At 49.0% G+C, this 13,305-nt stretch overlaps 1 protein-coding gene across 1 annotated transcript in view; it reads left to right on the top strand.

Moving 5' to 3' along the window:
- Positions 1-13,305, top strand: part of tln2b (talin 2b) — an 85,492-nt gene that overhangs the window by 26,160 nt on the left and 46,027 nt on the right. The window contains 11 exon segments of the mRNA XM_060061838.1: positions 2,504-2,631; positions 3,023-3,086; positions 3,261-3,365; positions 5,495-5,650; positions 6,432-6,533; positions 7,524-7,600; positions 9,070-9,253; positions 10,242-10,355; positions 11,132-11,240; positions 12,225-12,433; positions 12,964-13,062. Of these exon segments, the coding sequence (XP_059917821.1) occupies positions 2,504-2,631; positions 3,023-3,086; positions 3,261-3,365; positions 5,495-5,650; positions 6,432-6,533; positions 7,524-7,600; positions 9,070-9,253; positions 10,242-10,355; positions 11,132-11,240; positions 12,225-12,433; positions 12,964-13,062 (1,347 nt within the window).

Genomic DNA, 13,305 nt, shown 5'->3' with positions numbered 1-13,305 from the left:
TCTATTCTGTCTGCGGCACGATACTCCTACCCCTCTCCTCCGTCTCCTTCCTGCTACATTCCCTAATAAGCAGCACTTTTCCAACCCTCTCCTTCCCCGGCTCCTACGCTCCTACCTCCTGCAATTTCTTTCCCGCTCCTCCTCTCTCTCTCTCTCTCTCTCTCTCTCTCTCTCTGTCTCTGTCTCTGTCTCTGTCTCTCTCTTTCCCTCCCTCTCTCTCTCTCCCTCTCTCTGTCTCTCTTTCTCTTTCCCTCTCTCTCTGTCTCTGTCTCTGTCTCTCTCTCTGTCTCTGTCTCTCTCCTCTCTCTCTGTCTCTGTCTCTCTCTCTCTCTCTCGCCTCTTTGCCTCGCTCTTCCTCGGTCTTTCTGTTGTATCTCCAAGAAGCGCCTTACAGTGCAGTCGGAGACAATCTTCACACTTCAGCCTCACACCAAAAAGCAATAATCTCACTCTATTCACTACAATAGATCTCCGAAAGTCTGTTGGCGGGTTTCTACAGATGAGATAGACATTCCTTTGGGGCAGCATCACTGCAAAGAGCTCAAATGTTTATTAATGATGTGGAGCTTCCATGATCTCAACACACCCCCCACACACACTCACGCACACACATGCCCTCATGTACACACACACACACACACACACACACACACACACACACACACACACACACACACACAGTCATTGGGGGATGCTCCGCCAGAAATAGACTAATCTCTTTTACTACACACAGACACTCCCTTTCTGCTGGCAGCCCATACACAATACACTGAGCACACGGCGGGCTGCTGTTGCGACAGGGTTTAGCCGGCTCTCATTTAGCTCAACGTTCAACAAATGAGCAACAAATTGTTCTATTCTGCCCTTGCAGTAGCAACATCAACCCGCTGCAGGATGAGACAGAGTGTTCGTTACAAAAGCACTTCAGTGCCATTTGCTCTGGAGTGGAAACATGACCTCGACACGCTGGCCTATTCAGTTTAGCATGTTTATCGTAGCTTATCGTCCGGTCCGCACATGCATCATTTACACACTGGAACACTCGCAACGTACCTCTTCCTTTTTCCTCCTTAGAGGAAACATGTCTGTTGTGCAAGCTCCTGGAACTGCCACCGTTGATTGGTCGGCTCTAATGATTTAACAGTTACCCCGTCGATCGATGCCTTGCGTCTGCGGGCTGGGCGGTCGCCTCGCCGTATCCCCTTCCTCAGCGTTTATTTCCGTCCTGGTATTATGTGAAGTGCCTCAGCACGAGGCCACGGTGGACGGGCCGACCTCGCAGAGTGCAGCCTGAGGCGGTCAGTGTCAGAGCTTTTGATGTTTCGCGGTTCATTTCCACTACGCAGCTGAGCGCTCTTGAACGAGTGGCCTAGTATCAGCGTCCGCCGTGAGAGGGGATCTCCTGAGCGCTGGAACGGGTTTAGTCTGCTTGACTTCGAGTGAGTCAAACATGCCCCGATTCCACGGTCAGCATTGTCCATTTTGAGCCGACTGTATTCATGTGTTAAAGGAAAGGGAGTAAATGTATATGTCAAAGAAAAAAAATGATGGTTAATGAATAATAATCCAACTAAATAAACTCATGTTTGATGTGATCCAATATAATGTTCTTTATGAAACTTGTCATGTATTCCTTTAAACGCTATACTTCCTTCATACTGGGGACTGAGCTGCATAATCACCGCACATGCGAGTGAGAGAGAGGCTGCGGATTTGAGTTAAGATGATGTTCCGATTGAGGCAATAAGCATCTGCCTAGTTTGGCGTTAATGTAACAGGACATTGCAGTGAGCGGAGCCGGGGGCTGCACGGCAATATGGCGAGGCTGAGAGCTCTGGTTGGAGGCTCTCTTGTCAGCTTGCTTTCCTATCTTAGTGAGCTATTCATCTTGGAAGAGTGAAGGAGAGGCGTGCAGAGAGTGTACGTGTAAGAGTGAGAGAGGTGTGGCGGGGGCGAGAGAGGGCGCGAACAAGAACAGAATGCCCTCCAGATAAAAAAAAAAACGAATAGACTGGCAACTATTTTTGAGCCGGCAACAAAGACTCGCACTAGCTTCTTCTCTCTCCGAGCGACTAAATGGCCCTGTGACAACAGACAGCCCGGGGTGCTCCCTGAGAACGCAGCGCCCGAGCAGAACCCCCCGTAATTAATAGGAAGTGTGTCCACCGCGTTTCTGAGTACCACACACCCGGCAACGATGTAATATTGCATCTTTTTCGTTTATTGCAACAAACAAGTCGTCTGTGGTCCCGCCGAGTGTGTTTGTCACGCGGTAATATTTGATGAATGCACCGTTCCGCAAACACTCTCTCTAAAAGCAGCCTTGAATGGGGGTTTAATCCCGGCGCTGTGTTCGGAGGGGAGTTCCCACAACGTGCAGTGCACAGTCGCAGACTGAGTGGTTTTTGGTTTATCCGTGCGTGTGTGCGCCCGTGCTTGTGTGTGTCTTTCTCTTACCCACGCTTCCTTCCTGTGCTCCCCCCCCCCCCCCCCCCCGCTGCAGGCCAGGGATGACATACTCAACGGCTCCCACCCCGTGTCCTTTGATAAGGCCTGCGAGTTTGCCGGCATCCAGGCTTACATCCAGTTCGGGCCCCATGTGGAACACAAACATAAGCCAGGATTCCTGGAGTAAGTCCTCCTTATCGGACAACACACACATTTAACAGACCGACCGGCCGCACCTGGGTCGCTTTTCAGTGGCCGTGCTCCAGCGCTGATTTGGTGCGTGTGTTTGTTCAAACAGTTCCCAAGCCGCACTGCTCTTCCTGTGTGTGTGTGTGTGTGTGTGTTTTTGTGTCTGTGTGTGTGTGTTGGTGATTCCTTCCAGGGATTTTCCAATCTGAAAGGCTCAGGGCTTGCTCACGTCAGCTGCTAGAACTGTTGCTGTTGATCAGCAGGCACCGTGGCAGGAATGACCTCATCTGTAGAAGTATGTTTGCAGAAGAGGAAATGCCGGCGGCACCATTTGTAACCTTGTAAAAATGTCCTGTTCTTGCCCCCCCCCTCCGCACCCCCACAGCCTGAAGGAGTTCCTACCCAAAGAGTACATTAAGCAGAGGGGATCAGAGAAGAAAATATTCCAAGTATGTTAAGTATTAGGAGGATTTGCCCGACATTCTTAGCACTGTTATGTTAAACTGTCCCTGCATTAACTGGCATGTAACACGACCGAGATAAAATTGTTCACAGCACATTGCTGAAGGTCCTGTAATCTGTCACAGGAGTCTTGACACGTGTGTGTGTTCTTTCTGATGCAGGATCATAAGAACTGTGGGGAAATGACGGAGATCGAGGCCAAGGTCAAGTACGTCAAGCTGGCCCGGTCCCTGCCAACCTACGGAGTGTCCTTCTTCCTGGTCAAGGTGAGATCCCTCAGCTCCTCACCTCCCCAGGCAGGGGGTGCGCCATGCAAGAGCCCCACGGCGGGCGAGAACATGCAAAGAAGTTCCACGGATAAATCCTGATTCAAGATTGGATATTACGGTATTGGTCCCAGTGTCGTTCCGGGGAGGTATAAAAAGAAAAGATCAATGCAAGCCTTACTATTAGAAGCGATTTGTGTGCCATGAAGGGAAGCTGCTTAATGAGGGGCTGTAGTTACAGCAACAGACTGGCTCCCCTCCAGCATTAACGAGCAACAGCAGCTGTGTACTAACCGAGTGTAGCCCTACTGTCAAGTGCTGTCACACATTTATGACTTTGATGAAGCCATCGAAACGTGAAACGTGGTTCCGGTTTCACAGCACAAAGCAATATCTTTCAACAGTAAGGGGTTCACTGCACTTCTGGAAGCACGTTTGAGACCATGATAATTTGGGCTTCGGGCTGGACCGGCAGAGTGAGAGTGCAGTCTTGTCGGCATGATGAGAGACAGCAGGGACTCTGATAAGAGCTTTTCGGCGGAGGACCATTTGGGTTCTAAACCGTGTTGGAAATGGGGAGAGAGTCTCGCCAGCTATTGTGCTCCTAATGGACAACAATATGCAATGTTTTCGCAAGCATCTGAGGCAGGGAATCCAAGGTCAGGATTCATTTTGGTGTGTGTGTGTGTGTGTGTGTGTGTGTGTGTGTGTGTGTGTGTGTGTGTGTGTGTGTGTGATTTTAAGACACTGTTAAATAATTCACTCCGTAGCCACTTTCTCTTGCAGCTGAAAGAGGCAGAGAGACAAGATGCGTGGTCGCTGTAGAACTGGAGCACGTTCTATGAATCTCTGTCTGACTTCATCCTGGAGAGCTCATGGTTAGCTTAATTCACGTCAAAAATATTTAATTTAGGTTAAACAATATGTAGTGAAAGAGGGATGATTTCCACCCGATAGTGGGTTTGCGTGCGCATGTGTATGCGTGTGTGAGTGTGCATACATGTGAGTGTAAGAGTGTGTGAGTGCATACCTGTGTGCGCTGGTACGTGTCTGGAGCCAATTAAAGACTCTTTTGACATTGATTCAACCTTCTCTTTGGCTCCTTCCTGCCAGATATCTTCCCAGGGACGTTGGATTAAAAATAAATGTATGAAAAAAAGCACAGAACCACTTAAGATAGAAAGACTTCCTGACTTGAATTCAAACCTTGCACACTGTCACACAAAGCAGTTGATTTAAAACAATGGATGGCTCCTTCCAACCCTGGGAAACCATTGTACTTGTCACTTTAAGCTCATTTGTCCTTGTGAGAAAGGACATTGAAACGCAGGGATCCAGCGCCTTCGTTCCTACCTCTTCATTTTGACCATGAGCTGCACAGCGCCCCCGCCTTATGGATCTACGACGCCTGGTCGACTCCCTCGCTCCTCCAAACCTGTAATCTCCTCCGTCGTGCCGTCATACGTTCCTCGAGGCGGGCCAAGTGGGCCTTCAACCCAACAGCCAGACATTATAGATTTGCATCGAGCGACGGGTTCGCACCGGAGCCATCGGTGCAGAGAGCCCCACGCTGGGGGGCTGACAGTGAGTGCAACCTGGGTAGACTGGGGCCCAGTGGGTACAGCGGTTTAACAAGACCCGGCTCGGCAGGGTTCACAGCCAGAGTCCCTCGCCTCACCGCCGGCCGTGGACCCACAGACTGTCAAAAGGTCGGGAGAACCGATGAGGAAGGGGAGCATTATTAAGACGGCTCTGCCCAAGCAACGCAGCGCTTGCGTTTGGTTACCTTTTTTACTGCTGTGTCTGAATCATCTCTGTAGGTGGGGGACACCCACATGGTCTTCATGTCTTTCTTTCTTTCATTCCTCTTTTGATTCTTTCTTTCTTTCTTTCTTTCTTTCTTTCTTTCTTTCTTTCTTTCTTTCTTTCTTTCTTTCTTTCTTTCTCTCCTTCTTTGATTCTTTATTTATTTATGTATTCCTTTCTTTCCTTCCTTATTTCTTTCCTTATTTTTTTCCTATTTTCTTTCTTTCCTTCTTCCTTTCTTTGTCTTTGGTTCTTCCTTCTTTCCTTCTTCCTCTCTATCCTTCCTTCCTCCTTCCTGTCCTTCCTTCTTTCCCCTGCCTCAGGAGAAGATGAAGAGCAAGAACAAGCTGGTTCCCCGGCTGCTTGGCATCACCAAGGAGTCGGTGATGCGGGTGGAGGAGAAGACCAAGGACGTGGTGCAGGAGTGGCCCCTCACCACCGTCAAGAGATGGGCCGCCTCGCCCAAGAGCTTCACCCTGGTAGCGCCTCGCCGTCCCAAACTACACACTACATGATACACACATGGGGACACCAAGCTACTGCTCCGTACAGGAACGCATAGGCCTCCTAATGGGCCGCGTTTAACCACAGCTCCCACACGAGTTGTCCTCCAACACGAGTCTTGCATTGATTGGGCTTTAAGGGGAGCTGTATGTGGTTTACTTTGAGGCCTTTTAACCTGCACTTTCCTCCCAGAATATAATAGATTCTATAGGGGGAGACATGGGAGAGATCAATGTTTTATTCATTCGAGAGCTATTTCCATTCTGTAACAGCGGCTGTTGTTGACAGCACAGTATCTTTCCCCACTCAATCGTCTTATTAGGCCGGTCGGCTCCCCGCTAGAAAGGAACACTACATTTAAAGATTAAATAGGATGCGCCCATTTGGAATTAGAAAAAACGAAGGAAAAAACGGATTGCGTGTGTTTACCAGCACTGATTTGAAAGAATTATTGTCTTTCTCTATGGAACGCTTTGAAGTGTACAGTGGAGAGATTTCCCACTGAAAACGTCTAGCTGTAAATCAGCAGCTAGAAGATGCTGGGACAAGCGTGAAAGCCAGTCAATTTTCTCCTTTTATCCGTCGAAGGAATGATGGCGGTTTGAGTTGGCGGTTTTATCGAACCACCTCATCTTGTGAGGAAACCACAAGTCACCGGAGCAGAAATAACCACTGGACTACCAAAATAATGGTATTTTAAAAGCTGCTAGATTTACCTGAGACCCCTTTTGCTTTGTCTTCCGTTGTGCTCTGAAGGATTTCGGGGAGTACCAGGAGAGTTACTACTCGGTTCAGACCACAGAGGGAGAGCAGATATCTCAGCTAATCGCCGGATACATCGACATCATCCTCAAAAAGGCAAGACATCATCTCCAGGCCTGTTGAAAAGACTTGCCGGCTTTACATTCTACTATGCGCGCCATTCTTACCATGCTATGGGTCGTTAACGTTAGCCATGTTGTGCTAACGATGCTAGTGGTTGTTAATGCTAACCATATCGTGCTAACCATGTAATGCTAACGATGCCCTTGTGTACCTGGATCTTACCAGGCTTACCAGGCTGGTGTACGTTAAGGCTTACCATGTCATGCTAACTATGCTAGTGTAGATTATTGCTAACCATGCTAGTGTACGTTAAAGGAAACTTTGATATTTTCCCCCTGGACCCTATTTTTGGATCATTTTGGGTCCAAGGGACTAATGCAGACAATCCTTTGGGAAATAGGTCCAGCATTGAGAGAGAACACTGCTTCCGTAATCTAAGGAAACGGGCTGATCCTGGCTGTAATCCTTTGGGGCCATAGAGCCACGCCAATGTATCCTCTAAGGGACTTTTTTGCCCCTCACAGGCTCAGATTGTATCCTAACATTATGGAAGGGATCCCTACAGGGAATGAAACTTGTTTCTTTACCTTTCACTTGATCACGTCTGTTTGGTATTATATCCAACCAAGTCTTCCGCAAAGAGAAGTCTTGCGAGGGTTGAATTGTTGCAGGAAGAGAAGAGTAGAAGCGGGAGTGAACTGGAGAGAGCAGAGTTTGTTGTGTTGGCCTACAGAAAGCTTAGTGTTATCTAAAAGATTTGGGTGAAGGAAAGTTGAGAGGGTAATGACATAGGGAACATCCTGCAGACATTCCAGAGAGAGACTTCTCCTCGAGAGAGACTTGGTTGGTCACAATAACAAACATAGCAGATCCGCAAGACCCAAAATAATCGAAAATAGCGTCCAGGTTGACCCTTGAATGTTTTTCCTTGAATGATAACCATGTCATGCTATCCATGCTAGTGTGCATTGATGCTAACCATGCTTGTGTATGTTGATGGTTTCTGGTCTTTCATTTCAACAGAAGCAGAGCAAGGATCGCTTTGGCCTTGAGGGGGATGAGGAGTCCACCATGCTGGAGGAGTCGGTCTCTCCAAAGAAGTGAGGGATTACCTGTGTGTGTGTGTGTGTGTGTGTGTGTGTGTGTGTGTGTGTGTGTGTGTGTGTGTGTGTGTGTGTGTGTGTGTGTGTGTGTGTGTGTGTGTGTGTGTGTGTGTGTGTGTGTGTGTTTGCGTGTGTTTGCGTGTAGAGTGCTCATGCTAGCCCCTGTGGGGTCCATACTGGGCTAAACACAAGCGTCTGCTGACCATTCATATTCAGGCTCTGAAGGCTGGTTACCCCTCATGTGATTTCAGCCCTCACTGTTTAATTGTGCATGTAATTAAAATTGTAGATGGCCAGGCACAGTAACCACAAGAGGAGTCATGTAAAAGTAAAACACACACAAACGTCGTGGAAGTACTCAAACGTAAGTGTTAATTTACCGAAATATATATATTTTGACAAACTAACTGTCCCCCAATGGGACAGTGAAGCTGCTTGATTATCATATTTATTTTGCTCCTGAAGATATCTTCTTCTTGAAAACATTTAATTTGCATCTTGCCTCTGTAATGATTTCACCATTGGGGGCCTGTCACTCCCGGTTTGTGCGGCTGGTGTCTCGGCGTGGGGAGTCAGATGAGGGCTGACGGGCTGGTGTTCTGTCGCACCGCACTGCCGGGCCATTCGTCACTGTATATATACGTGTCCTTTTCTTCTGCTGAACACGCCAAGCCGTCCCCTCCCCGCCCGGCGACAGATGCAGAACGGCAGGATGCGTGCTGCTGCCCTCCCGATTCATGTTTTGGCTCTCACAAAATCATAATTGCTGCCTCTCAAAACAAGCCATAATTAACAATTAGATTTGGTGTCATCTGTTGAACATGACAGCGTAGCCACTCGTGCGTGCGTCTGTGTTTCTGCGTGCTTGCGTGTGTGTGTTTGTGCACTTGTGCTTTTGCTGTTGCCAACAAATAGTGGATGTCTTGTTCATCAACTTCTTTCCCTTTGTATATCCTCCATTGTGTGTCTTATTCGTTAAACAAAAAGTAATTCAAAAGGTTTTGCTAGTTTTGCGGTTAAACCATAACTGGGAAGGCGATTCCGCTCTAAAGTGAAATCCTACAACTAGAGACAGAGAGCTGCATGCCACATCAATTTATAGAGAAGCAGTGTCTTAAGGCCTGCCCGGCACTTGTACAGTTGCCCTGACGTGTTTCATTCACATCAATAAGAGACAAAGAGGCTCTCTGAGGCCTCGGTATACTGGGAGTGTGTTTCTGATGCTCTGTAGAGATAACTTCTGGGACTAGCCAGAAAATGTTGTGCAGCAAGCGAATCCACCGTCCTTGATCGGGGTCACGGACCGTATCTTTAGCAAAATGCACCGAATTGATTGACCTGTTCCTCCCAGGAACGTTCCTCATACAACAGCTCCCCTGTTCATCAGTGCAGAAACGTTCACTTTGTTTAAGGGCAGGGGAAGCAGCTCCCCCTCACACCCTCCCGACCGCCCTGTGTCGCTGCAGGTCCACCATCCTGCAGCAGCAGTTCAACCGCGTGGGCCACGTGGAGCACGGCTCGGTGGCGCTGCCCGGCATCATCCGGTCCGGCTCGGTCGGCGGGCCCGAGAACTTCAACCTGGGCTCCATGCCCTCGGCCCAGCAGCAGATCACCACGGGCCAGATGCACCGGGGCCACATGCCCCCTCTGGTAGGTGTTACAGATGGTCTGGAGCTTAAGACGATAACGGCGGGAACCAGGGATTCATTACTAGGCTGGCTCTCGTTCAGACGGTAGCGTTCAATCGACCGGCTTAGTGTCCGATCGGGACTCGTTTCCTTTTGAAGCTATTTTGTGTAAGGGTATTTTAAACAGGGTTAGGATGGTGTTGTAGATACGGTGTTGGACCCCCAGCTTCCATGAGCCAGGTTTGATCCCCTGTGTCTGCAGCCTTATCTGCAGGCATCCTTTAAGCAGATGCCTAACCTCCACCTACCTAGTGGATTTTATCTGTGGCTTTCTTCAGTACCACGGGATATGGATGTTTCAAAGAAACGTAGCCCTCCGTTACATGACCCATAGAAGGGAGTGGATCTTCAAAGTCCAACGAGGTCTTTGTGAGCATGGATGAGGAATGGTGAACTCCCTCCTGCCAATGGGAGTTGGATTCAGATGCTCTGCGAAGATAACGGCGAGCCAGAAAATGTTGTGCAGCGAGCCAATGCACCGTCCATGGAAAATGGTCAAGAATCTTATTTTTAGCAAACAGGTTGTGCTAAACGGACTGAGTTAATGTACCTGCTGCTGACAAGAACATTCCTCAAATAACAGCTCTTATGCACGTAAATACAAAATCGTTAACTTTCTTTAAGTGTTTAGTTCCAACATATTACAACACAAATTACAAGTGATGTGTGCTATGAGGATACACAAAAACATTGTGTATTTACATGTATTTGCACAAAAGTATCATAATCTGGGAAACCTACACTGATTAGAGAAACATCATAGACGCCCTTTCATTTTTATGTCTCACCTCACCTGTCTTAGCTTGCCATATGTTCCACCACCTGTGTTTTTATCTGTTTTTCTGTGTCTGTGTGCGTGCGCCTGTGTGTTTGTGTGTGTGCGCCTGTCTGTGTGTGTGTGTGTGTGTGTTTGTGTGCCTGTGTGTGTGTGCGTGATCTCGTCCTGCCAGAGCTTGGCCCAGCAGGCCTTGATGGGGACCATCAACAGCAGCATGCACGCGGTTCAGCAGGCCCAGTCCGACCTGGGCCACGTGGGAGACCTGCCCCCGCTCGGTCACGACCTGGTGAGCTCAGTGCGCCCCCACACCATGGACACACTCAATATCGGGATTACATTTTACAAATATTAAATAGTTTCCTGGGCTAATTTTCGAATTTTCCACAATTTTCTTTTTCTAAATATTATATTTGGATCCATGGAGCTTTTGTATCAGTGTTCAAGTTAACCCATGGTTTATGGCGGTATTACTGGCTTCATTAGCGAGAACTGGTTGTCATGTCATTGTATTTGTCTCTACTATGGCAATATCTCTCCTATAGAGATTAAGTATTGTGATCAGAGGTAAGCCCATCAGTCAATAGGATGTACATTCATTTTATACAAAGGAACTATGCAATGGATGACATTACGAAAGGATTGCAATCTATCGCAATTTATTGAATGGTGACCATTGTATTGAATCGTAGTTTTAGATTCTTGCCCAAAACAACCCCAATACAGAAAAGCAGTAACAAGGTACAATATGCATTAAGGCCTAATATATAGTCACACGTCTTGAATTCTTCTCTTACATGTTGAAGGGCTGTACGGTTCCAGATAGGCTCATTATTTAATATTGCTCTTTGATCGTCAGATCTCACGATAATTATGTGGAAGGTTCAGCAGCCAAAGTAACATGTATTTAATTTCTGGGGCCAAGCTCCCACAATGCAGTGGGAGCAGTACAGCTTTAGCCCTGTAATCCTCTACAAAGAGAATAAGTTGATATGAGCGGGAAAATCTCCCAGCGGGATCAAAGCCGATAGCCAGTCTTTGTTTCTGCCTCTCGCCCACTCAAAGGCGTCCAGGGTTTGGGTGCAGAACAAAGTGGATGAATCCAAACACGAAATCCACTCTCAAGTCGACGCCATCACCGCTGGCACAGCGTCCGTCGTCAATCTCACCGCAGGTGAGTGTGCAACGAGTGCTCCGTCGATAGCCAATGAAATCATGCTTCTGCATTACTCTCAGCTATCAGCGGTGGTGAGAACCTGCCGTGGTGAAAGCGGACCTAAAAAGTCGACTCCACCGGCCCTGATAAGGTTGTCCTTCGATGCCAGAAGTCTTGAGAAAAAACGGTTGTCTTTCAAGCAAACCAAAACAATGAGAGCGTTGCAGCGGTTCCCCTGGTGCTTGGCCCGGGGCCAGCCCACTTCCTGTCCACCTCTCGCTGCGTTTTAATCTCTCCCGGCCATCTGCTCGGACGCTCCGTCCCGCTCACTTGCTCCGTCTTGATTGGCCCGTCCCTGCGTAACCATGCCAAATGGCCCCTAATTATGACACTAACGTTCCTGTCTCGGTGCACGTGTGTGCGTGTATGTATGTGTGTGTGTTGAGGGGGGGAGGGGGGGGGGGGGGGGGGGGGTTATACCTGACACCTGCACGCCTTCACTAAGCTTTGTAAATCGATGCGGCAGAACATTGGGTCTAGTTCTGAAAGAGGGGCTGGCGGATGTGTGCTTTATCAGGAGAGTGAGTGTGATGGCCAGGTGGTTAGGACTGCTTCCCTGCCCAGCGGTAGCCGGGATCCAGCCCGTGTCCACCGTTTACCTGTATGAGTAATCCCAGGGCAGGATACCAGCTCAGAAGTTGCTTTTAAGCCTGTGATACACGACTTAAAGGGGAACCGCCACGCTCTGCTATTTTTTGGAGTTTAAGAGAGTTCTGCTTCATACACCTGTGAAGTGTAGTGTAGTGAAATTATCACGGCCCGCAACATTGACTCCATCCCCCTGAAAACGTGGGGGGAAATGAGCCCCATTGGGTTCTTTTCTGAAATCCGCCTAAAGCCAAGCCCCGGACCAAAAACGTAAACCGTTTGCGATTTGGTCGCAGAAACACCAAAGGAAGCGGTGCTCTCTTATCGTGGAAAATATGAATCCACCCCCTGCAGGAGAGCCGGCCGAGACGGACTTCTCCGCGGTGGGCTGCGCCATCACCACCATCTCCTCCAACCTGACGGAAATGTCCAAGGGCGTCCGGCTGCTGGCGGCGCTGATGGACGACGAGGTGGGCAGCGGGCACAAGTTGATGGGCGCTGCCAGGACTCTGGCGGGGGCCGTGTCAGATCTGCTCAGGTCTGTGGAGCCCGCCGCCGCAGAGGTGAGGAGAACGCCGTCTCAGTGCACACGCTCACAGCCAGCGGCTGAGGCCGTTTCAACCTTGGAGTTTGTTGTTGTTGCTGAAACCTTTTTTCTTTATATATATATATATATATATATATATATATATATATATATATATATATCCTCTCTTCTAAAGCTCATGTTTGCAGAGCCTGAAGCGAAGGCAGTCGATACACTTTCTCAACAGTTGGATTGCGTATTATTTCGGTTTTCCTTTAATCCTGCCGGTCGGTATCTCATGTTTATTCGGTCCTGGGACGGTGGATACACGATCCAGCGCTGGAGTGTGTTTATTTTTCTTTTTTACCTTACCTCCTTTTGATCCGACTGAGTTACGAGTGTGATATGATTGACCCGGTTCGCACTGCACCAGGAGCCCGCCCCTCCCCCATACACATGTTGTGCGCGGTCGGGCCCGGGGCGGGGGGGGGGGGGGGGGGGGCTGCGTGGGAGAGGCACGGGGTCAGCGGCGGCGTGGTGAATGCGATGATGTCATTCCCCCTGCAGCCCAGACAGACGGTGCTGAGCGCCGCAGGAAGCATCGGCCAGGCCAGCGGGGACCTGCTCCGCCACATGGGGGAGGGCGAGACCGACGAGAGGTTCCAGGTTGTGCATCCCACCCACGCACGCACGCATGTACAGTACACACGCACACACATACACGCATACACGCGCGCACACACGCGCACACACCGCCGTTGCTACGGCAGCCCTGCCAAACAGGAAGGGACTAGACTTGGTTGCAGGCAACTGTTTTTAAAACACATATACAGTTGGGCCATTGTTGTGGAACACGATTGTACTGTAACACTGTTGTCATGTATCTCAATGTCGTTTGCCCTCTTTACT

Source organism: Gadus macrocephalus, chromosome 9, assembly GCF_031168955.1.
Source record: "Gadus macrocephalus chromosome 9, ASM3116895v1".
NCBI classification, from domain to species: domain Eukaryota; kingdom Metazoa; phylum Chordata; class Actinopteri; order Gadiformes; family Gadidae; genus Gadus; species Gadus macrocephalus.
This window is presented reverse-complemented; position numbering and strand designations above follow the sequence as displayed.